At 42.0% G+C, this 25,690-nt stretch overlaps 1 protein-coding gene across 5 annotated transcripts in view; it reads left to right on the top strand.

Moving 5' to 3' along the window:
- Positions 1 to 25,690, top strand: part of ANK3 (ankyrin 3) — a 333,606-nt gene that overhangs the window by 269,164 nt on the left and 38,752 nt on the right. For 3 of the 5 annotated variants that reach the window (XM_057368382.1, XM_057368384.1, XM_057368386.1), the window contains 10 exons: positions 1,497 to 1,603; positions 8,151 to 8,375; positions 11,457 to 11,611; positions 17,331 to 17,542; positions 19,098 to 19,305; positions 19,800 to 19,896; positions 20,944 to 21,172; positions 21,718 to 21,843; positions 22,575 to 22,697; positions 24,914 to 24,995. In XM_057368382.1, coding sequence (XP_057224365.1) covers positions 1,497 to 1,603; positions 8,151 to 8,375; positions 11,457 to 11,611; positions 17,331 to 17,542; positions 19,098 to 19,305; positions 19,800 to 19,896; positions 20,944 to 21,172; positions 21,718 to 21,843; positions 22,575 to 22,697; positions 24,914 to 24,995 — 1,564 coding nt within the window. Of the gene's footprint in view, positions 1 to 1,496; positions 1,604 to 8,150; positions 8,376 to 11,456; positions 11,612 to 17,330; positions 17,543 to 19,097; positions 19,306 to 19,799; positions 19,897 to 20,943; positions 21,173 to 21,717; positions 21,844 to 22,574; positions 22,698 to 23,191; positions 23,219 to 24,913; positions 24,996 to 25,690 lie in introns of all 5 variants that reach the window. The other 2 variants (XM_057368385.1, XM_057368383.1) reach the window with 1 other exon arrangement.

The following is a 25,690-nucleotide window of genomic DNA, read 5'->3' as shown; positions in this document are numbered from 1 at the left end:
GCACAAAGTTTGACAAATGATCCTTGATAGAAATGTTGAGGTAGGGAAAGGAGGATCCATGAGGYTGGATGGGTGACAAAGCAACAGCTGCACTCTGCAGAGTTCTGTCGATTGGCAGGAAATTACAGCGTCACTAGGTTTTGGAAGGAAACCTGGGATCCTCATTTCTAATAAAAGAAATGCCTAAAGAGTGCATTTTTTTTTTCTGAAACCCCAGGGTGATGGGAGTGTTGCACATTCTGGCCAGCAGCACAGCAACTATCTGCCTGCTTATCTTGTGGAAGCTTCTCAAGAGAAGTGTTTTTGGGTGCTTATGACTGAATTTGACAGATTTACTTCTAATGCTGATATTTCTATTCAAAATAATTGGTTTGCACTACCAGTATGTGTCAGCATATAAAAAAAACCCAGGTGGAAATAATAAGATTTCCCTGTGTAGAAGCATGTGCTTGGCTCTGCTTTGACTTGAACCCACTGAATTTGATTTGAAAACAGCCCATGAGGTTTGAGTCCAAACAGGCTGCTCTGTCTASATGCATTTGCCTCTAAGCAGCAAACAACCTACTTAGAGGAAATGCTGACATCTTTAACACCATCTCGGGTGAAGATTGTGTGTGTTGCTTCTTGGCTTACTTTTATTGCGGTAACTTATGATGGTGCTTCTTAAATTGGGGGGGAGCTTTCATATCCCCCTGGAAATAGGGGGAAATAGGGAAAATTTGAAGTTGAGTTGGTTTAATTTCCTAAGAAAAGAGAGACAAAGGAAAAAAGAGTATTTTGCTAGAATGGCTTTGCTGCCCAGTAAGAGGGATGTTGTGGGGCACAGGATGCACGGAGTTCCCTGTGTGTGGGCAGCAGGAGGAACAAATTCTGCCCCAGTGTGGGTCCGAGGCGGGGGTTAATGACAGYCCCGGTGTGGCAGTGCCTCACAGGGTCACAGCTATTTCTGTCACCATGAGCAGGGGCAGTGGCACTCACAGAGCACTGCTCCTGTTGGGTGTGCACAAATACAAACCAACCCCCTCCTGCTGGGAAGCTGCTGGGGCATTCACAGCCTCGCTGGAACTCCCAGGGAAGTTCCTCATGGGTTCTGCTTGAGTAAGGATYCATCCAATGGCATCTTCCGAGGGGCAATATTGCACTGCCTGGCTGTATGGTGTATGACTGCACTACAAATGGTAATAGTTGTTTTCAATCTTTTTAACCTGGCACATGAAAGTAAGTAAAGGTTGGAGAGGGACATACTTGAATCTGAAGGAAGTGCAAAAAGTGGGSAAAAAGAACATTTGAAGAGACCAGAGTGTATGTATTTCATGTTTCTGTTTCAGAATTTCCAGTAATTTAACACTGAAGATATCAGCACTGTTATATGAAAAGGACCAGATATGAATTTAACAGAATTATGTTAACAAGTTCGTATTTAAGGCATGAATTTTTAATGTTTGTTTTAAATCTCAATTAATCTTTTTTTTTTTTTTTTTTTTTTTTTTTTTAAGCACCTGACCTTTCAAAGGGAGTTTGATTCTGATTCTCTCAGGCACTACAGCTGGGCTGCCGACACCTTGGACAATGTTAACCTTGTTTCGAGTCCCATCCATTCAGGGTAGGTCACTGAGCAGTTTTCCTTTCTCTTTCAATGTGGAAGTGCATTGTTAACTGCAGAGYTGTGATGTGTGATAACATGTCTGTTCCTGCTCCACTTGGAACCAGTGGCAGAATTCACACTGACTTCAAACAGGGTGCTTCGTAACAGGAGTCAGCCTAAATTCTTGCATATCAAACCAAAAACTTGCTTCTGCACTGAATTTTCTGAATGCCAAAACACTTAAATCCCACAGGCTTCTCTGTAAGAGTCCTGTTTTGCTTTTTCTGTTGCTTATGCTTTGCTCTAAGATGATTTTGTTTGCATTGTATTAAATTATTTGGAATAGGAAATCAGAATGTTATGCKTTCTGTTCTTTCATGGAGATAAAAATGGGGGGCTTTAATTTGATCTCTTATTTTATTTATGCCTTCAAGCTCCTGCCTRGTCTCCAGTATCTGTAGTTTGATTTTGGTGGTGCTATTTGTTTACTTATGAGTCATCACTGTAATTTAGATGCTTCTTGACAGTGCCAYACAGACTTGATTTAAATGCAGTAGTAGTGATGTCTGAATGCATATTGTAAAAATGTGCAAATGAATGTGTAAGTAATCTTTGCATATTATTAGATTGTCTAGTGTAAATATTTGTTGTTTAGTTTTCAAGATCAGGACATAAAATCTCATATCCGTTTTAATTTGCTTCCCCATTTTGTGACTAATTACGTTCTTATCATAAAAATGAGTTCAGCACACACCAAAATAATTCATTTCCAATACAACTAGTCCCACAAATCTAAAGCTATAGTCCCACAATACATACAAGCATCTGCTTCTGCTGAGCAGATATATTCAACAGTGGATTATATATTGAATATGAATATATTCAGCAGATATATTCAGCAATCCCCAAAACACTTCACATGGTCAGTGCTAGCATTAAAATGTCAAGAATTGCAGTATGAAGATCTGAAGACTGTTGGTTGTCATGGCATTGGCAATGGACCTCAGAGAGCTGGTAGCTCATCTCTTTCATTACTGTTGGATAAAATGTAGTCAAAGAATTCTTGAAATACATTTAATGTCCTAATAATTGCTCGAAATAAGAGATTCTTCAGGAGCCCCCAGCTTCAGGAGCCCACTATCTTTTGTAATAGTATTTCTTCCTCTGATAGYCAGCTTAACATTTCTTTGCTGCAAACGAAACCTGTTTCTTGCCATATCCACAGCAGCCATGAAGAACAATGCCTCACTGGCCTGTGAAGAATTCTTTCCCGTGTCAGAAAGCTGTAATCCTTAATTTTGGACTGAAATGTCCCAGCCCGTCCTAGGTGGTGCTTTCCCCATTTCAGCACCTTCCTGCCTCTCTGGCCCAGCTCTCCCCTCTTTGACAGAGCTTGTTTGTAGGCCAGGATTGCCACCTCTTTGCCCTGACACATAGCACATTTAAACAATCCTACAATGACAATTATCCTTTTGGTAATTTCAGTTTCTGTTGGTGGATGTTTGTGATCTGGTAGAATATTTTGGCTCTTTTCAGAAATCCTTTGGTTTGGTTRTTTTTTACTGGTGTTGTGTGTAAGTGTTTGGTTTCTCCCTTCTGTTTACATTTGGTATTTCAGTTTGTTGGTTCCAGCCCCTTTTTCCATTTTTTAGCAAGATAGCTTTTAGTTCTGATCCTGAGTTTCAAACACTTTTCAGGCCTTTTTTTCTGTGTTGAAATCATGAAGACATTAGCCAGGGCAGCAGGGTGAAGTGTGCCCTGGAAGTTSCCTCTCAGTGTAGCAGTAAAGCACTGATGGTATCTCTTTTGAGGTAATTTCTCAGGTGATTCTGCACTCACCTTATCTGTACTGCACCTCCATTGCTTGCTGAGGTACCCAGGCAGTGCTTCCACACATCAAAGGAGCAATTCAAATCCATTTGGTGTATTTTGGTTTGTTTTTATTTTGAGGAGTGTGGGAGGCGAGATGTAATATCTTGATTAATTGCCTTGATCCTTTAGGCCCTTACAGAATGATTGGTAAATAATTTATTCCTGAATACTTCCTGTAATTTAGGTTACCAGGATGATTGGTCTAAAAYTTTCTGGTTTCTTTTCATCCTGATAGAAGACAGGTCTGATGTTTTCATCTTCTGGGATGAAAAGCCAGTCCTCTGGGACAATTGCCTGCCCTTAGGTCTTCAGCGTGCTCACCAGTGGTTCCAGCCCTGAAAACACATTCTGTGGACATGGGAGCTTTCACATAAATCCTTCAGACCTGCTGCCTTGGTACATGAGCCCTCTCTGATGCAGAGGGGATCTAAGCTGCTCAGAGGGGAGCAAACTGGGGCTGCATGGCAGGGAAAGGACCTAGATGGTCTAATCAGGTGTAACCCTCCAAATGGGCACGAGCCAAAATATTCTCCAAACACACAGGGCTTTCCTGACCCATTACATTTCTTATTGGAYGTAGAAAGTCCATTTTGGATGGACTTTCTGCTCAGAGGATTCAGTTCCTTTRTTAGGAGAAAAAGCCAGAGGCCTCACTCATTGTTTATTTACTTTGCAGTTGYGGCCCCATGTTAGAATATGATCCTGTTTGATTTTCCCAGTTACCTTCACCTAGAGGCAATCAACAGATGCTCCCCTCTCATCCCCCAGTACCTCAGCACATCTGATATGCAGAGGATCACAACTTCTCATGTCTCTTCTGCCAGTCTTTTCCTGGAAAGAAAATCCTTTTCTGCTTGTTTGGGGTGCTTTATTCCCATCTTTGCTCCCAGCTCTGTCTGTGGCCAGGGGCAGAAGCTGTCAGCCCTCATGGGGTGGTGGCCCTATGGGCAGGCTCTGACCCCACTGCTCTTTGCCATCTCCAGCCTCACAGGGCTCCCTGATGTGCTGTGCCAGGAGCTCCACTGCTCCCTCGGGTCACTCTTTCCCCCATTTGCCCACTCTCAGAAGAGAGGATCAATGTTTCTTCTCATTTCTTAACCCAGGCAGAAGGGGAATGTTGGGAGCAGCATGTGGAGATCCAGCAATATATCAGTGAAAGGGGACGAAAGAAGAAATTGTTGGCAATGATTTCAACTCTTCTGGTTTTTCCTTTTTTTAAGCCAAGATAATGTTTTATGTTTCTCTCCTTGAGTTCAGATAAGTTGTTTTGCCAGCATATATTTTGAACAGGGTCCATTGTAAGCAGTACATTGAAATGCACCGTGAATCTTGAGGCCTCTGGAAGGGTAGAGACCCTCCCCAAGATGACCTTCAGCTGTCAGATGTGAGCTTACTCCTGCAGCTTTCCCAAAGAAAAATGTGGGTGTGCTCTCTTCCTGGTGCCTTTTTTAACTCCTTGGTTCCCTTAGCTGAAGGAAAGAAAGGAGTGTGCCACACTGCTTTCTRACACTGAGAAACTCAGAAATACCAGACCCAGTCTTGCAGGGTGGAATAAATCAGATTCACTATAGTTTACTATATTTTACATKATGTAAACTGTAGTTTACTCCAACCTGCTGTTGCACTCGTTTTTGACAGCAGTGCAATGAGTGGCATGGACCAATACTCCTTTCAAGCATCTTCCCATACCTATGTTTAAACACTATGCTTTGAAAAGTAAAATGCTTAGAAAAGTGCAAGAACTGGTTTTCCATGGCACCAAGGAGCCTGTTTTGGGAATTCAGTGAAGAAGTTGTGTTGCAGTGAATTCTCTGCTGACTAAGTAAACTGCAAATGCTTTTCTCCATATGTATTTTCCAGAGAAATTATGGAGTTGTGCTGACTAATTAAATGAACCCTCCCTTTCAGATTTTTTTTTCCATGTGTAGCATATTTTATATGCCATATGTGAAGCAAAAGCCAAATAATTTCTAAAGCTGGCCTTCAACWTGTTGCTTTTGTTATTTTTCTGATTGTTACTTTTTCTTTGCACTTATTATTGAAATTTTCTGTTGCTTGCCTCTAATTATCTTACATTAATTTTCCCATTTGCTTTCTAAATTATTTTGCAGCTATTCCTCTCCACTCCCCCAGTATGATTCAAGGTGATAACTCTSTGCTTTCTGTGAATCCTCATTTTATTTTCTTTTTTTTAACGTTTTTTCCCACAGAGTGTGTGTAGATGTTTGTAGTGCATCCAACCACATCCTCATCCCTTCCATGCATTCCAGTAGAAATGCTCATTAGCCTTTAGCCTTGTGTTTTAGAGGTCATATTGTAGTTTCCATTATTAGTGCAACATTAATTTAGGTGAGCATCAGCTACTAATGTTTTTAGATAGAAAGTGCATGAGATACTGTTTGGAATTGCTGTTCCCGTTTTAAACGGTAAGTTACTAATGAGGAATTTAACAAAGAAATAATTCATTAACATGCTGCTGGCAATGATTGTCTTTCCCTGGGAGCAGTGTGCTTAGGGACTGATTTTTAYAGGTACTGAGTTTTAACTTCTGTTATTTTGGGATTTTTTTAATTATTAATTTAGAACAGTTGATTTAGGTGCCTAGAGATTTTTGACAATTCACTGTTATATACTTTCCATCATTTAAATATTTTGGGTACAGAAGACAGCATCTTATTGAAGTTTTGCRTTTTTGCCTCAGATGAAAGCTTCCTTTTCATTATTATTTCTTCAGTGGCTTAACAAGCCAGTAACCATGCACATGATAGGCAGCTCTCCAAAATGTAGCACTGAGCATTCAGGCCTGACCTTGCTGAGCTGCCCAGGAGGTTCCTCCATGGTGCTCTGAGCAGCTGTGCCTCCCTGGGAATGCTCCAACCATGCATCCCTTCCACTGGGAAAAAGCCCCACCTTCTCTACAGACGGAAACCTGCACGATTTTAAAAGGCCAGCAAAGCATCTSTAATTATTACGATGATAATCACTTGTAGAGGATATAATTTAAAGATCGAGCGTACTCGTTTTGTCACAGGTCTAATTTTGTGGAAGACATTTGGTTAGCCAAGATCCTGCCTCACTGAAACAAATCCTCTTGTGAGGAACTGGGGTACCCTAGTGGCAATACTTGGATTTGTTGGAGTGTACAGTGCAWTTATCTAGGAGAGAAATATGGAATGTGGATACAGTTTTTCTGTATGAAAACCACAGTGAAATATCATGCTTCAGTATTGTAGAGTATCTGGGGCATCAGAAATTATAAATTGGGCGAGGATCATCCCCAAGAGCAGTTTTACCTCCCCATCTTTACTGATAGATTTTAATTTGAGGAAGGCGATGTAGCAATTTCTTGATCTGTAATAGAGCTGGACAGCATTTCTGTCCTATTTCCTATATTTACAGCTCATGTCGCTATTCACCTCTGTCCTGCAGRCCACTAAACACCAAATTTTGATTTCTCTGCTGCTTTTGTGCAGGTTTTTCCCACCCACATTGGTCAGACTTGTGAATGAAGCTTGTTTGCAGGCCTGGCCAGTGCAGGTCAGCTGCTGTGGCTCATACCCTGCCGGTCTCAAAGCAAACAGAGCGGTCTTGCTCAAATTCCCAGTCATACCTCAGAGCACTTGGGGCTTATTTTCAAGAACTACCACAATCCCTTGGACTATTGGCTGGAGTCCTCAGTTCAGTTTACTGTTGGGAGCCAGGAAACTCAATGGATTGGCCTGTTAATCACGTGAAGGTTTAGTTCTTAAAAGCTGGAAGCTTTAGCAACAGCCTTGAAAGCAGTGAAGCCATACACAAATGTGTCAGCTCTGTCAGTGTCTGCGTATCATACAGAAGGGGCAAACAAAAACTGCACTGGCTTCAGGACTGAGCTGGTAACTTGTATCCCTCTTGATACCAGCCTGTTATTGCATCTTCTACCTGGAGCTATTCTGATATTAATTGTAAATTTTAATTATTCCCTAGCTAATAGAAAGGATTTTATTCAAAAATACATACCACTCGTCATTTACAAATATAATTTCTTACTCCTTTATTATAAAATGGAAAATTATGCATTGGAATGACACTAGCAAGCGCGATTTTTCTTTTTATGTCCATTTTTTTGCTAATGAATGTGATCTTCAAAGAGAAGTAATGGCATGATTTCCTCCAGGGAGCCAGCAGCCTAAAGGCAGTTTTGTACTTGGCATCATCTTCCCCATCAGGGGCAGCCCTCAGTGGCCTGGTCTGACTGTCACCGTGGTGCTGGCCCTTGCTCTGCCAGCCATCAGGAGTGCTTGCAGATGACACAGCAAAGGAGGTTTTAAAGACCAGTGTTCTGAAAACAATAAGGATTTTTGATTGTCCTTTTTCTTCTGTCTGGTTGCTTTGTGCATGTGAGGCTAATTACTCTCATTTGTGGACAGTAGAGCTAACAGCAACAAAGGGATGTTTCAAAATTCTAACAAACTAATACACTGCTCATGTACTCTTTTAATTCAAATTGCGTGGTAGAACCTGGTCATTTCACCATKATGTTGCTAGAGCTTTAGCAATTCCTGCTTTCGATAACCATTAGTTAAYGTGTAAGTATAAGTTTTAAACAGATCTTCACGTTCTTTTTAGTTTAGCTGGGTCTGTGGCGGTTGACTTTTTGCTGGTCTGCTTGTTTTGGGAGCGTTTCCATGGGTGTGTTTCCTCTTGCCTGCAGTTTCCTGGTCAGTTTTATGGTTGATGCCCGCGGGGGTTCGATGAGRGGCAGTCGGCACCATGGCATGAGGATCATCATCCCGCCGCGCAAGTGCACGGCGCCCACGCGCATCACCTGCCGCCTGGTCAAGAGGCACAAGCTGGCCAGCCCACCGCCCATGGTCGAAGGAGAAGGATTGGCAAGTCGGCTTGTAGAAATGGGGCCAGCAGGGGCACAGTTTTTAGGGTGAGTTGTTCCGTGAGGTTAATTGTTTACGCTCATGTTTGCACCTTTCATCCCTTTATCCTGTGGATCTGGGTAGTTAAACATTGGCTCTGCCTTATCTGAGCATGTAGCACAGGCTACTTAACTTAAAACATTCAAAAACGCCAACCTGCCAGTCCTTTTGGAAAGAACCCTTGCATTTTAAGGAGGGCTTTGCCTCTTTGCTGACTGCAGGATGGAGATGAAGGTAAGAAAAGCCATGGAAAGGCCAGATCCCACCCCCATCTACTCATGYAACCTGCCTTGGAAGTCAGGAGGAGTCACTCACCGAAAACCCAGAGCAGGTTTTGACCCTCTTGTTTGTAGGGTTTTTAGGAAGCAGCACTATCACAAARAAGTGTCCTAAAGACACCCACAGGGACCCAGATATTGAGCTCTGTTCCCAGCATGTGCACAGCTCCCTCTGGAGTTGCTGGGAGCTGCCTTTCTCCATCGTGTGGAACAAARCCACTGGGAGAGATGTTGGAGCACCTACTGTAGAGTGGTGGTACGAGTAGTGGCAGGAACTGACTGTTTTTAAAGCTTAAAATAGGGGAAACAATCCACTATGATGTGGCACTTTTTTTCCTAATTATAAATTTTGTTCATTACCGTGAGTGGCACCCTGGTGTAAACTGCTGGTTCAGTCGGGAATGACAGCTTGTTCCTAATTTCCCCTTCTCGTTTCTCTTCCTGCTGCATGGATGTTATTCAGTAAACTGCATCTTCCTAAAAGTCCTCCCCCTCTAAATGAGGGTGAGAGCATGGTTAGCCGAATCCTGCAGCTTGGTCCACAAGGAACAAAATTTATTGGGTAGGATATGTACGGAACAGATAAAGAATGTCTACAGTTTTTCTTTTGTTTCCAATTTTTTGTTATTCCCATTATTTTTTTTTAAGTTTCCTAAAACTTTCAGTTGATTTATGTCACTGAAAGAAGATCATAGTGGCTTGATTTAATATAGCTCTGCTACTACCTTGTGCTTATAGGCATGTAAAATTCACTGCCAGCATTCTGCTTTCATAACTTCTGTGCTTTTGTAATTTTTAAATTTGAAGTGTTTCTACTGCATTAAGTACATTTTAATACACGGTGGCAGTCCTTTAAGTTCAACCCTGTGGTAGAGAAGGTATTTACAGGCCTCAAGTGAGTCTGTTTTGGGAAGAGCATTTGTAAAATGTGATCGCATAAAGTCTGTTATTTCTGAAAGATTATTTAGAAAAAAAAATGTTACCAAGTTAATGAATTGATTCAGCGAGATTGGAGAAATACTAATCTTTTCAAYCTGCAAGAGGCATCTTGTTAAAATAAATTTACAAAGCCAAGTATGCTACCCAAAGGAACTGCAGTGCGTAGTCTAAATATGTAAGAATGTTTCCATATTTTTAACTGTTGTTTTCAAACCATACTGTGAAATTTATTGCGTTAGGTTTTCAAAATATTGGTGAGTGTTTGGTGTTCCAAACCTGTTCAATACCTTCTCACTGAGTATTCTTGTTAAATGTCATGCACAAAATTGTGTGGTTTCTAAATATTTACAGAGACAGTATCTGAAATATTAGCCTGCAAAGATTGTACTACATCGCTAGTTTTCAGCTTTTTCAACTAGAGAGTAAATATCCTGAGCAATGTTTTTGAATTCTTGGTATTTTCTTGCTGTGCACAATGGGAGAGAGCAGCTACATTCCTATTTTTTTGTTAAAAGACTTGAGACTAGAAAAATAACCTGGGTGTTCCTAAAAGCATATAAAATATCTATTAATTAAACTCTTTTTTTTTTTTTTTTTTTGGGGAAAAAAAAAAAAAAAAAAGAACTAGTTTTTCTCCCTGGGAGCTCAGTGTGAAAGCTGGGCTTCCAGCTAGTTTTTTTCCCCCATGGTGGCTGCTGTGATTTCATGCTGGAGTGGTGGATTGGTTACTGCACCCAACAYCTGGCAGGTGTACAGTATCACAGAAATGCTGCACACTTCTCCCATCATGCCACRCTGCTTTTAACCGAGTTGTTACAAAGCAGTTTAGACCCTTTACAACCTCTGTAGGAAAATAATGATACTGTCTATTTAAATGTCTTAAAGCTGCATAATCCATAAATGTTCACTTACTGTGTGATTTCAGTCGGTCTGTCGTAGCATACTTTAAACTGCATACCCTGCCTGTGAAGTGTTTGGCAGCAGTGTCTGTTTGTTGAGGAATGGCACATGAAGTGAATGGTGGTTTCTGTTGGTTGTTCATACAAACTGTTCAGTAATGCAATTGCAGTCCTCTGTTGAAGGTACATTGTCTGGTGACGTAGGTGTGTTATCAACCACCTTCTCATTCCCTTTCCTCCCCCCCAAAAATGTTTGACACTAACTAATCTGAATGTGGTCATGATGTTGTCCAACCCAGAGAAATCCATTCTGAAAGGATCTAACGATTACCTGGTGGTGTTTGCCATGCAGAGGTTGCAGCTGTGATGCTGGGCATGAGAACCAGAAACTGGAGCTAAAGAAAACAGTCTCTTTCATTTCACAGGAGCTGCATCARCAGAGAGCCAGGGAGAGCTTTGAAAACTTTGGGACTTAGTTTGAAGTTCAAAATCTACATAAATGCATGGTTCCTGTTACAGTCAGTGGCTGCTGCATGCACTTGGATAGCCAGACTGCTTCTGAACTGACTTTGTCCCTTCAAACTCTCTGAGCYAAATCCGAATTTTGACTGTGCTAATGCCAATTAAAAGTCAGCAGTGCTGCGTGTGCTGGAGGCAGGTTGGATCAACTACGCCCTGGGATAAATGCACAGGGAGAACTCTCCTTCATAAATATTGTTGCTGGTTTTTTCATGGAGGCAGATACTTCAAAATATTTACACTAAAAACCAGGCTGTATATTAGTATTTTCAATTTATCCATTAATTATAGTTTAAATTATAAAGGATTGTGCAGCTTTGGCAATTTTAAAAAACATTTTTACCGTAATGGTGTTAACTATTTAAAATGACTGTAGTTTTCTTAAGGACCCATAGAAAATTAAGGGCAGTGAGAAAATACGGGGTTAAAAATAACACAATTCTTTTTTCTCTAGCCCTGTCATAGTGGAAATCCCACATTTTGGATCAATGCGAGGCAAGGAAAGAGAGCTGATCGTACTCCGGAGTGAGAACGGTGAAACATGGAAAGAGCACCAGTATGACARCAAACATGAAGACCTCACTGAGATACTCAATGGCATGGATGAAGGTAAATGTTCTCTCAAAGCCTCAGTGATTCTTGCCTTTGTGAAGGCTTGCTGGCACGAGCTGAGTAAAGCCAAGTGAAGTGAAACAGAGCAGGGGGTGTCTGACTTCGGGAAATACAGTGTGTGYTCCATGTTAAACTGATGCAGAGTGGGGAGAGAAATTGTTCTGCAGTGGCCTGGAGACATCCTGAAATGAGTGGTGAGTTTCAGTGTGAAGCCTTGCCMAGTTTARGCTGAGCTGCACAGTTGCTTCACGRCCTGAAYTGGAGAGGAACACGCAGCTGGAGACCCACGTGTCTCAGGCAGGGCCCCGAGAAGGGCATTCCAAAGCAGCAATTTGGGTAAACAGCAGCTCTGTGGTGCTTTCCCACCAATGCAGACCTCAGCCCAGAGAGCACCCTGGCTTCAGGTGCTGTTGGTAGAGGTTGCCTCCCACAAATCCCACCCTGCCTTGCAGATGCCCGTCTGGCACGTCTGGTGTCCTTGTTTTGCTTGAACACTGCTGTACATGTGAGAGTCCCTCAAGATGAGGGGACCCAGCTGTACAAATCCATGGGAGGTGCTGTCAYAGATGGTTCCTGAATACAAATGCTGGGCAAAGCCAGGCTGTGGGGCTGCAGCAGTTCTGTGGCACCACTGCTTTCTTTTCCTAGCAGGCATTTTTCAGTGTTGTGCTGATAAACTGTTGCTTGAGCTCTTTGCACCTGAGTGTGARTGAAGCAGTGTGTGGTTTGAACTTTGGTTTTTCTATAAGGGTTTAGCCACTGGGTTTTCACTGGATAACCCTCTGCAAAAAGTCGTGGTGTGACAGGGTATAAGCTGCAGGAAGGAGGCTGTGGATGACAGCTCTGCCTTGGGGCTCTGCCTCGTCTTGCTGGATGAGGGCAGCCCCAGCAAAAGGCGTGCCTTCAAAATGTGGGGAGCTGTTCTGAGGGTCTCTGTGGGCATCTGAAATTTAGCTTTTTGACTTCAAGGTATTTGAACTGCACCTGAGCTTGCACGAACACAGCGAACAACAAAGATCTGCTTGTTACATCTATTGTAGCCATTTATTAAAAATAAATGTAATAGATCCAATGAAACAGAGGGCAGAAACACTGCAAATACATTGTCAGTAGGCTTGGGGAAAAAAAAAAAAAACAAAACAAACAACCTTATCCCAACCAGGTACCTAAAAGCTGTAGAACAGGCAAAAATGGGCATGGCCCAGGATAGTATGGCTTGGGAAGTTATAATTGCTGCAGGATTGAATGCAGTAKTTGCAGCCTTTAAAAAGAAAAATCTCCCTGCTGCCCCTCCTTCTCTGCACACTGACATGAGATCAGAAGTGATCTGTATTTGGGTGAAGCAGTGGTGCCTTGTSAAGGCTGAGGTAGTCAGCGCTGACCAGCAGCTTGCTTATTTGTTTCATCTGCTTTTCAAAGTGACCTTAGTTGGATTTGGGGATAGGAAGGAAATCTGGGCACAGAAATGTTGTTCAAAAGTGCTGCAGTTTGCAGCTCTTACAGAGTTCACATATGGATAAATTGACACTTACAGAGAAGAGCTCAATAAATAAAAACACTTTGAGAGGRGTGGTCATGAAGCCCTCAGAGCCTAAAACAATAATCTTCCCAAGGTGGAGCCAAAGTACAACTTTCTGATCTAGTAAGGGTTTCAGGTGGCTCTTTCCTTCTGGGGAGCTGCTGTTTGAGGTTAGTGGGTACAGCCAAGTATGCACTGAAAATGTGATGGACATTATTCTGTTAGAGTGAAAATATTTGACACCTTAAAAGCCAAACCTCAGGAATGGCTTTTACAAATCCAGGCGATCATTTGTGAGGGGAAAAGGAGAAAAAATACTACAGACACATCCACTGTGTTGATTATTTGTTCAGCTCATTTTAGCTTAATCCTTCTCTAGCTAGGAAAACAAAACAAAAAAATACCCCACCCTGCATTAGAATAGTGCAAGGGTTTTGATAAAATTCCGTTCTAGTTAAATGACACCTTTTCAGTGTAAAAGATCTTCCAGGCAATGACMAAAAAAATTACAAATTGGTAGAATTGAGCGGGTTGGATTTTCTTCATCTGAATTTTTACTGATTTGTTACAAAATACCACAGTTAGACTTGGCTCTGGGGGAGTATCTTACACCTCAGAAGCCGTAACTTTGGAAGAAGTTTTATTCCAGGTGTGAACTCCGGAGGCAGAAGCAAGCTTTAATTTAAATAAGAAGCAGCCACATAGTCATTTAGAGAAATTTAGTGTGTCTTTGCAAGAAAACTCATCTGCRTAATCATCTCCAAGTGTCACAAGGTGCTGCAGGAGCGCCCAATTCCTGTCAAAAGCAGCAGATCCGTTGAAGGAGGGCACTCAGACCTTTATTCCCAGCTCTTTAATAATTTACCGCGTTTGAACGGAGCAGTTTGCTCCTGTCTGGTTGTTCCTGCTTTGCTCCCCCACCTGGCTGCCAGGGATGTGACAAGGACATGCTGGCCGCGCTTGGAGCAGCCCCATCTGCTGGGAAACMTCATCCTGGACCGAAATAATCCCGAGCGGGAGGCGCCGCTCCACGGCTGATGAGGGCTTAAATAACAGCAGAACTTTGGGCTTATTGTTGTGAAAGAGCAGTGAACCACACTGTGAAGAGCCTGTTTTACTTTGGTGCAGTCAGGCTTCTGCTTAAATAGGTTTTATTTTAGGGATGGTGATGTATTTAGGCAAATACAGGGATCCTTGGTATTTTTAAGCGTATTGGTATAATAAATAACCTTGGTATTTTATAGGAGGAGCATGGCTACAAACACAAGGGTAGAAATTCACAGCTTTTGACCATATTACATTTATTGATAATTGACTCAAATAAAATAGATGTACTTTTTGAATTTATTGTATTTTTTTTTTTTTAGGAAAAGGCACTCTCTTGTAATTGATAAATACATTGTGTTTTCAGACAGGCTCCTTTTAGATATAACTCGTGTTTTCTTTTTGACATTCCTGCACCCTTTAGAGGTAGCTRCAGACAAATTGTGGGCACAAATGTACACACTGGGGTAGCTAATCTTTTAAACAGTCATTTGCAAACTAGTGAATGAGCCAAGAAATGCAAATATTTGTGGCTGCAGTGTGCTGCAGCTGCACAGTGTGATTTCAGATGGGAAGCAGGAGTTTTTACATAACTACTTCTTTGAATCTACAGATCAAACCAGAGTGTGACCTTGTTTATACTTGAAGTTTAAAATACCACCATAAATCACTGCAGTGATTTTGCCACATTTCCAAGAAAAGTTTTTAAACATACTGCTGTTAAACTGTTACGCTGTGAATGGCAAGATGAAGCACTGCACAAAAATAGCCATAAAGGACGTTGCTTTACTTGAGGGTGACAYATCCCTGTAGCACTGAGAGTGACTGGTTCTGTGTGTGAAATTCTGAAGCTGGTGGGGTGTCCCTGGTTACCAGCATCTTCCTGCCCTCAGCTTCTCCTTTCCCCATGCTCTCCCTGCCTCCATCCCCCTCCTGTGCCCTCCTCCATGTGTAAGCTGCCTCATGTGTGCCCTGATTTTAGGGCAGCATTTCCTTAATGGGCACATCCCAGTGTGGGGAAAACTGAGATGCTGTGCTCAGCCCAYCCTGTGCTCTGTGTGCAGTGACAAGGTCAGCTCTGCTCTAGCCARGGCTGAGGGAGGGCTGCACAGCTTACACAGCTGCTCAGCCTGGGAAGTACAGCTGAGATTTGCTTTTTCAGTGCTAGCAAAATTCTTTAGAGGTCCTGGCAAGGGAAATCAGGTATTGGATCACACAAAGACACCTTGAAGTGCATGAAAAAGCCAGGTGTTCTGTGACTTGTCTTCCTCCATTTCCAGTCTAAAGATTCTTGCTCAGTGTCACCTTATTCTGCCACCAGCCTTTCTGCTTTGCCTGTCCCTGCTATCCCTGTCTGTGAGAGGGGGTGTACAGCACACTTCTCTGTGCCTAGAACCCCCTTCCCTCCAAAACCCAACCAATCTAACCAAAAAAATGCTTCAAGGTTCTTCATTGAAACACTCTGCCCAGCAATGAAGTGTCAGCAGCTGAGGGAAATAGTAGTGATGCTATCTCCCTCTGTAAAACGCATGAGGTGTGTTGGGAAAACATGACCTCTCACAGGACTTGTTTTCCCTGTTTCATTAATTCTGTCATGCTAGCACTGCATTTCTCAGGGAGTACAAGAGATGGTTTGATTRCTCATCATATTTTTTTTTCTGTTAGAGGGCAACTTAATATAGAAGCTTACATATGTATTATCCAAACATAACCTCCCTATATGCAGTCCAACTCCTCTCCATGCCTGACTGTTGCTCTGCCACTCTAATCTTCACATCTTCTTCCTCCTCTGAAAAGCCTGCCAGGCTCAAAGGACTTTGAAATGTTCTTATATAAACCATTATTTTTCTACTTCAGGAGAATTTTAATTACCCTTCCTCTCTGTGAGCATTTTATGATGGGTTTTGTCTCTAGCAACAAACAGGAGATGATTAGGATTTACCAGTCAAGATTATACCTGCCTGGAGTTTAAGAATCCAGTTTGTCTCCTGCACAAGCTATTGCTTCCAGAGGCTGCAGGCACAATGCCTAATTCATTRGAGGGCTTCAGATATCAATCTCTGAGTCAAAGTAAATGGAAGCTGACATTATGATAAGAAATTATCCACTTCTAGTAGGTACATATGATCCACAGAAACAATGTGTGATTAATCCAAACTACCTGCTGAATGCTTTAAAATGGAAACCCGACATTTTACCAAATTTGCATTCTAATTATTTTGGAAATGTAATTGAGCTTACACATGTAAAGGGGGAAAATGTCTCAGTCACAAGGTATTTTACAAGTGACTTCTGTCTTAATATTATTTATGGTCTTCCTGCTTTCTCTTGCTGGATCTGAAAAAATAATGTCATCTTTTGAGGAACAAACTTTATTTAGAGGCTCCCTTTTTAAGGAGGAAAATAAGAGCTGAAATTTGCGGAGTGCTGCAGTGAAACCAAATTGCAAGAGTTAAAAAGTGCAAGAAGTTACAAAGAGAGCTTGTATGAGAGTTCAGCATGAGAGTTACATAATTATCTCCATTTGTGCATAGTGTTTATATCACAGGGATTTCACCAATGCATTTGGGGTTTCACCAGGGCATATTTGTCCACATGCACACACATGTAGTTGGGAAAGTAATAGTCTGGATTGCACACCTGGTGTGAASAGTGTTCATTCATGAACTGACTGTGATTTCCTGTGCTTTGCTATGTGTCAGAGCTATGTGGAAGACAAGGCTGGGAGTAATTTGAAGGTATGTGGAGAAAGATCAGTGCACTTGAGTGCTTTCAGATAGAAARGAGAGAAGGAAAAAGCTTGACCATCTCCTTCAGCCCTCCTGGGGCTGCTGTGCTGTGTGACAGCCCTGCCATTCTGTGGCCACTGAGCTGTCACATACGAGTACTCAGGTGTCCTATCAGCTTCTTCTTTCTGTTGCTGTTGGCCCTCATTGTCAAAGTTTATGCAAAAGGTCACAGAAAAAACAAAGCTTGATACTAGATAGCACTGAATGGCTTTTGTGTTTTTTTCTCCTGTAGTAAATAAATAATAATAACACCCCCCCAGCCTTCTTAGGCATTTGAGGCTTATTCAAAGCCCCACACTCACAGATGTGTGTGGGATGAGCCTGCAAGTTTTTCCTGACAGTTTTTCCTGTCTCRTGCCCCCAGAGCTGGACAGCGTGGAGGAGCTGGAGAAGAAGCGGATCTGCAGGATCGTCACCAAGGACTTCCCCCAGTACTTCGCAGTGGTGTCGCGCATCAAGCAGGAGAGCAACCAGATCGGCCCCGAGGGTGGGGTGCTGAGCAGCACCACGGTGCCACGGGTGCAGGCCTCCTTCCCTGAGGGGGCTCTGACCAAGAGGATCCGCGTGGGGCTCCAGGTAAAGAGTCCCTGTTGGTTCCTGCAGCATCTCAAAGTGCGCCTTTCTCAGTGCACAAGGCTGGAAGCTGCAGAGCCTGYGCTCCTGGTGGAGCAGGGGGTTGTGATGTGGGGCTTTTTCACACCTGAGGTCTGAGTTGGCACATGTCTGCCTGGGCACGGGTGGTGCACTGTCCTTCTCCCTGTGCCAAAAGCCCAGCTCCCCTGGGATCCCCTCCATGATGCTGCTTAGCACCCCAGGAGGGGAGAGAGGAAGGCAAAGTCCTGGAGCCATCCCAGCCCCAGCAGCTCYGAGCTGTGTGACAGCTCTGTGCAGTGCCAGTCTCCTGTGGTGCAGCAGCAGCTTGTGAGCCGTGTCACTGGGCTGCCCTTTGCCACAGGAATGTGTTTTGTAGGGATTACATGCAGCTGTGTGCCAGCTGTTACAGGGTCAAAAACCTCCCATGTACATCTGTTGTATCTTAGGACATTCATTGTGTTTCTAGCAAAGGATGAAATCTGGGAAGAGCAAATAGCTTAAACTCTGCTTAAACCAGCTGCCCAGAAAGTGGGGAGATATTCCACAGGAATAGGGGGCATCTTTGAGTTCAGTTAGTTATCACTTAAAATTACCATAATAAAATTTTGCTTGATGGGTTCATGCAAAAGAGATGCTGGTTTGAATTCCAGTGCTCAAAATTCATGCTATAACAGTTCTGTTAAAAGGTATTTCACATCTCAAGATGATTAGTCTTGAGGAAATGGAAGTTCTGCTCTTATGGTGTTGCAGTTGCCTTCTCAGAGCTCTCGAGTGTGAAGGAAACACATCTCCATGTTGATGATGCTGACACTGCAGTGTAACTGTGTGTTCCCTGCATATCAGCACACTCTGCAATTTGAATAATAGCCAGTCACAGGCCAGCCTGACTGAAACAGACTTGAAAGCTTGAAAAAATTAAAAAGGCAAATGGATGCAAACTCCCATCATGACCATGTCTGTCACTTTTGACTGAAGAAAATGTGAAATTTACCTCAAAATCTGATGTAACTTCATCTGTTCTTCATGATTTTGACCCAAACAAGTATTTTTTTTTTCCTAATAATCACAGGAAGCACAGAGTGCAGTGTTCTTCAAGTGCATAAATTAATGTTTGGCAGAGATGGAAGAATTGTCCATCACCCCTKGCAGACAGTGTCTACTCCTCACTTCTCAAGTGCAAAATAGGCCTCTTTTTGCATTTTGAAATTGTACATAATGTCACTCATCACTGTAAATTGAGAACAAACCCAAATATGCTCTGAAAAACTCCCAGAAAATACTACAGGGAGTAGTATTCTGAGATTTATAGTTTGGCTCTACAAGTTAGCTATTAGGAAATCAGAAGTAGGTTGTTGAATAAAAACTGAAAATGAATTGCACTAATAATCACCCGAGTTGTAGGAGAAGGCTTCCTAGATGAATTAAAAAAAATTCTGCATAAAAATATAAAGAAAATAGAATTATCATTTAGAAAATAATTCTGCATGTCTATAAACAGTTTGTAGCTCTAGTTTAAGTATGTTCCCTGTGTTGACAGGCTCAACCAGTCCCAGAAGAGATTGTCAAAAAAATCCTCGGAAACAAAGCAACGTTCAGTCCCATTGTCACTGTGGAGCCAAGAAGAAGAAAATTCCATAAGCCAATAACCATGACAATTCCTGTGCCACCTCCATCAGGAGAAGGAGTAACCAATGGGTACAAAGGAGACACCACTCCCAGCCTTCGACTCCTATGTAGCATCACAGGTCAGAGAAAATCCTGTTCTTTGCAAAGGTGTCTGTGGCAGCAGAGGCTCTGTGCTTACTCTCACAACTCCTGCCTTCCCTGGAAGGGAACCTTGGTGTGCTGGGCCAGGGGGGTTCAGGTGATTTCCAAGGCTCCCACTGGTCCCATGCCATGGTAAAAGAGCTTTCTCTTTTTCACCATTGATTAAACACTTCCATATTTAGCCAGTATGAAAAATTTCAGTCTTGGCTATTAAACGTGCTTGTCAGTAAAAGTAGTTTATCAGGAGTAATTCTGTCCCTGATATCAAGGTGGAGTTGCTGTTGACATGTTCTTTGCCTACATCGTTGTTTTTTTGTTGTGKGACATGTGATGCCATGTGTAACACAGCTCTGCAGTTGGATAGCATTAAGGTCTAGGCTCTCCTTTTACATGTGGAGATGGAGATRTTCTCCATGCAGTCTGTGTGTGCTCAGTGTTTGAAAGGAAACACGCCCTGTTTGTGTTTGCACAGGAGGCACTTCGCCTGCGCAGTGGGARGATATCACGGGCACCACTCCGCTGACGTTTTCCAACGACTGCGTCTCCTTCACCACCAACGTTTCAGCCAGGTATGGGAGCAGACCCTGCCCACACTCCTCCAGAGTGGCTTCCCTTCAGGAGCACTGCTTGGCTGTGGGGCTGTGTTTTTCTGGAAGCCCCTCGCAGGGCTGATGAGGCACTGATGAAGCAGAGGCTTGGTTCTTTTGTAAATGGCGACAGAAAGGGAAAGCTTAAAATGTTCATTCTGTTAAGAAAAAAAAATGGAGAGATTGATAAAAATGTGTTAGTTTAAAAATTTGAAAGCACTTAATTTCTGCTTTTCAGTTGGGAATTATATGAAATTGTTTTCCCTAAAACGTCATTTGCCAAAAAAACTTTGATTTGAAATTAATCATGATGGACTTCATGGACTTACCTGCTGATTGGAGGCATTGAACAGGATCTGTAGGAATCCCACATGCTAGTAGAGAAAATTCATGGTATAGGAGGTAGACAKTTTATCATTCAGTAAATAACATTTGCAACTATAAAACCTTTATAGAGAGAGCATTGCTAAAAGAGCCAAATAGATCGRGCTGAAAGACTGAAATTAAAAATATTTATAATTTGTACCACACTTTGCTTCAAACTCCTAATCATAAAGTGAGAAAAATGACAATGTAACACCTGTCTCTGGGAAACTTCACCGTGGGCATATTATTTGGTTCAGTGTGAGTGGGAGATGTGATTTTGCTGCGTGAGTGTTACAAAGGTATTTGTTTTAGCAAATCAAATGTATAGTGAAGCAGCAGCACTTTACAGTATACACTGTGTGTGGTCACAAGAAATTAAATTTCCCACTTTGGTTTCAAATGAGCCTTCAAATAAACAGTTTGATGAGATACCAGTGTGAAAAGGMTCAGATAAGTATGTSAGMATTTCATTGACAGGTATTCSCATWTCTGGGTGATTAAACCTGTACTGAGARTAGAAGAAAAAGTAAACTCTGGCARTTCTGCAAGRWCAGGACACAKGCACAATGACCAAGGATASAGGACATAGTTGATCTTTAAAAGCTTAAGTAATTTTAGAGCGTAATGAAAAGCTGATTTAATGGTTTACTTTTTCCCACTCAGATTTTGGCTCGCRGATTGCCACCAAGTACTAGAGACTGTTGGGCTGGCAACACAGCTTTATAGAGAATTAATATGTGTTCCTTACATGGCAAAATTCGTGATATTTGCCAAAATGAATGACCCCGTGGAATCCAATTTACGCTGCTTCTGCATGACTGACGACAAAGTGGACAAAACTTTGGAGCAACAAGAGAACTTTGAGGAAGTGGCCAGAAGCAAAGACATTGAGGTACATTTCTTGCAGCTATCTTCCTCCTTGCACAGGGCAGTGTGCTTTCCAAAAGCCACAGTAAGCCCTGTTGAACAAAGGTTCGCAGCCAAGCTGTCATAAAACATCTCAAAAAAAGGACAAAATCGGGCAAGACTGAAGGAGCATGAGGAGTTCTCTGGATGCCCCAGAGGGGTTTGCCCTCACTGCTCTCCATTAGCCCTGGCTGGGCTGTGCAGAGCTGGAATTCCTTCTCGTTGGCCCTGTAGACACACGGTCATGAGTAGGACTGGCTTGTGGTGAAGTCACCAGCTTAGTGTTTCCAGAATAAATCTACCACTTTTACTCTAGAGCAGCCAGTCAGGTGGCTCATGATTTTCCAAACTGCCTGCACTCATGATACCTTGCCATAACTCACAGGGATATTCCAACTTGTTTTTGAACACAATCTGAGTGGGGATTCATATTAAACTCAAGAATGATGTCAAGGTAAATCATAATACAATTATGTACATAAATCTGCCATTACACGAGRTCTCACTGACTTTTGTTTCTTGCTTCAATAGGTTCTGGAAGGAAAACCAATTTATGTTGATTGCTATGGAAATCTGGCTCCTTTGACTAAAGGAGGGCAGCAGCTTGTTTTTAATTTTTATGCTTTCAAAGAAAATAGACTGCCATTCTCTATCAAGGTAAAAGGAAAACAAACTGAATGATCCTGCTGGTTTCCTCCCTTCCCACACTCCCTCTGCCTTTTTTCAGCCCTACAGGACTAACCTGCCCCTGGGATGTAAGTGTAGGTTTTTAATGCATTAATAACATGGAGAGGATGCTTTGCCTGAAGCCACAGCAGGATTGCTGGCAGGTCTGGGAGCAGAATACCCATGATGTAGGTTCACAATTTTCTACTAAAACCGTATTTCAAATTGAAGCCCCAACATGTTACCAATAGAGCACAAATTCTGAGGGATGAAGCAAAGCAGATGCTTTCAATAATACCCTGTAGTACAGAGCAGCCTTTAGGAGGTGTGTGCAGACTGTTCATCTGTAAATTGCCAGGAAGGGATGCTCATTTTCCTAAGCCTTGTCACAGCTGCTGTGCTGAGGAGGTTGTTAAGCATTTTGGTAAACACAGAATAAAATGAAGGTGAGCAGACAGTGCCTGTCAGTAACATCCCAGTATCAACCTCTCAGGCACCTTGTCTTGCAAGGATTTGCCATCAGGGAGCTTCAGGCTGATCTAACCCTTTCACAGGAACACCTTTCTCCCTCAGCACCTCAGGCTGAGCTCCAGCTTGGTATTATTGGTCTTTACACACCAGAAAGCTCCTTGTAGAAAGAAATTCTGAGAAACATTCCTGAAASTCCTCTAGTTCTCTGAATTACTGCATATTCCTACAGTGTGGCAAAATTCCTCTTCCAGGTAAGAGACACCAGCCAGGAACCCTGTGGTCGATTATCATTTTTGAAAGAACCAAAGACTACAAAAGGACTGCCACAAACAGCTGTTTGCAACTTGAATATCACTCTGCCAGCACACAAAAAGGTATTTGTTAGGAAATAGAAATATTTTCCTTGGAGTTGGGTTGGATTTTTTTTTTCCTTCAGTTTTTGTCTTTTTTCTTTTTCCTTTCCTGCTAGTCATAGAGAAMCCCTGTGAATTGTCAGTAATGAGAATGCTTTGGAATATGATAAAGGCTTTTAAAATGTATGTTTGATTGGTTTCTTGTACRTAGAACGCTTTTAAAGTCTCTTGTTACTGTGGTGTCAAGTTCCTATAATTTTTACAATTCTGTTTACAGCTCATGCTTCAGCCTGCAATTCATAGGTTTATGCTTTCAGTAATGTCATGTGTTTATTTGCATTGGATGTAAGATTTTTATTTTTTTTTCTTTTGTGTTGACATTTTGGATTTGCTTTGCCTTATAAATCAGCTTGCATTTTGTGCTCCCAATTTGGTCCTTTTCATATCCTGATATTCTTTTCCCTGCTGTCCATTATAATATTCCTTGTCTCTGCAATGCATCTTGGGACCAAAAGGAAACAGAGTCAGATCAAGATGATGAGGTAATATAAACACTGTCTTCTGTTTTTATTTCCTTCAGATTTAGTGAAGAAAAGTAGTATGTTATAGAAAAAAACAGCTATTTTGAACTGTGGTGTTGAAATGATACCTACAGGAAAATATTCTTGACTTCTGATAGTCTGTTGTAAAACAGTAGAAGTGCACAAATGTGGAAAAAAMCATGATTATATATTATGAAATTAAACCAAGCATTGAATAAAAGCAGTCTAAAATTAACTAATTTTCTTCTGAAARAGAATATATTTATAAATATCAGACCAAGTCAAATTTTGGCAAAATCAAAGAAGAGTTTAGTGGATAACATTTTACCTCTTGGAGTAACACTGACGCTGCTGTGGTAACTTGTGTTTCTGAGAAGGAAAAAAGTACTGCTGAGGCCACAATAGGGGCCTTTAATATCTTACCTSTGTAAATAAACTGGATTCTTTCAAAAAAGTAAACCAGCCAAGAGCAATTTCTAAATACTATGCTCAAATCTATTTTCAAATAAACCTCAGATATTTGCAGCTTGAAAATCCAGCATTTCGTTGAAACTGCAACATTAGATTGTCAGAAACTTGAGTGGGTTTTGCTCAGTAGAGGCAGTTATAGATGAGATCATCTTATAAAAGAAACTGCATCGGTGTTTCCAATCTACCTAGCAGCGAATTTTTTTTTCTATTCCTGGTGGCAAATAAATAGCAGTTGTCACCTGCTGGTTAGAATAGCTAAAAAAAGCCAAACAACTCAAACCAAAATGTTCCTTAAAAACGTTAAAAAATAATAATAGCAAAAGCATCACTCTATCTCCACAGAATTTGTTCCCWGTGAGCTATTTTATAGCTATAACAATAATTCTCTTTCTAAACAAACTGTATTTTTAGCCACACATTTGAGTGAGTTGATCACTGAAGGACTGTTAATATTTAAGGCACCGCACTTGCAGCTTTGCCACTGAATGCAGCGACTTACAATTTATTAGTTAATAAGAGCAGTCTGCTTTCTAATCCACATCTTTGCATTTTGTGCATATTAAAAAATCCCCTCCCATGCCTTTTTTTGTCCTTAATGTATTCACTTTAAAGCCAGTGTACATTGTGATGTATGTGCTTTCGGGACAAACTAATCTGGGGTGAAGCACTCGATCAGTCTAAGTTGCACTCTTCTGAATGTTTTCTGTCTGTACCTGTAGTGTTTTGTGTTTCTAGCCAAAGGTGGTTTGTTTTACAGAGAACGAGCACTGTCACACCATTTCTAGTAGTGTGAAGCAGTTTGTTCAGTGATAATGGGGTAATACAGAGATACTTCAAGGCAGGGTAATGAGCTGCTTCTGCTACCTGAGCTCTTCTACCTCCTAAGCAGAGGAATGAAGCTGAGGGCTCACTGGTAGCATTGCAGCCCTTCCCTGCCTGCTCTGGAAGGGGGTCACTCACAGCAGGTCTCTGTGCAGCCACGCTCCCTGCCCGCCACCCATCCCACAGCACACCGGAGCAGACATCACCTCTGCCCCTCCCTGCCTGCCTGCCTGCCCARATTCAGCTTCAGCATGCCATCCTGAAGCTGAATGGAAGCGTCCCTTCTCCCCGTGGGGTCGTGTGCCACGAAAAGCATCCTGTCCTGCTGAGGTTTGAGCGCTGCTCTGTTCCCATGGGGGCAGGGGCTCCAAAGGCCCTAAACCCTGCTGTGTTTTGTTGCAGACGGACAAGGCTGACCGGCGCCAGAACTTCGTCTCCCTTGCTTTACGTAAGCGCTACAGCTATCTGACTGAGCCTGGAATGAGTGAGTTGCCCTTACCACAGTACTAAACCGTATAGATGTGATTTTTCATAAGAAGAGACATTTTTTCTATAAACGTTGTATTTGGTGTCACTCTGGAGAGAAAAAAAAAGAAAAAGAAAAAAGTAAAAAAAGAGCTGTCTAAAACAAAACTCTTGGATGGTCTGTGAACTCTTGTGTTGGGAGAGCTTGAAGAATCCTGACTGGCAAATTATGTGTCTTAGCATTTTTAAAAACTATGTAGTTCCAGAGTAGGAGGATTGCAAATTGCTTTCAGGAGGAGTCTGCTCCTCTCCCCTTTGAAACATTAGAGAGAGGTGCTATAGAAGGGAACATTACACAGAAGTTCAGAAAGCCACTCAGATAAGCACTGAAATGTTTAGATGCTTCRCCAAAACAGACTCTCTCATATTTTATATTTTCCTTCTTCTTTCTCCTCCCCTTCCCTTTTTCCTCTGACCCTTGCAGATGCTTTTTATTCCCTGGCACCWCACATTGCTTCCTCTTAAGCTTGTGTTCCCCCTGACCAGACCTGTGGCATTCCTTTCCTTCCCAGTTAAATACAATAATGTTTTTGGCTTAGCTTTTCTTCTTCACTTCTCCTCTCTGAGGTCGACTGCTATTGTTGCCCATTTCCAGGCTTTTTCTTGCCTTTTTTTTTTTTTTTTTTTTTTTTTTTTTTTACCTTTTTACTTGCT

The sequence above is a fragment of the Malurus melanocephalus genome, unplaced genomic scaffold, assembly GCF_030028575.1.
Source record: "Malurus melanocephalus ecotype Western Australia unplaced genomic scaffold, MMel_1.1 scaffold_91, whole genome shotgun sequence".
Classification (NCBI taxonomy): Eukaryota; Metazoa; Chordata; class Aves; order Passeriformes; family Maluridae; genus Malurus; species Malurus melanocephalus.
This window is presented reverse-complemented; position numbering and strand designations above follow the sequence as displayed.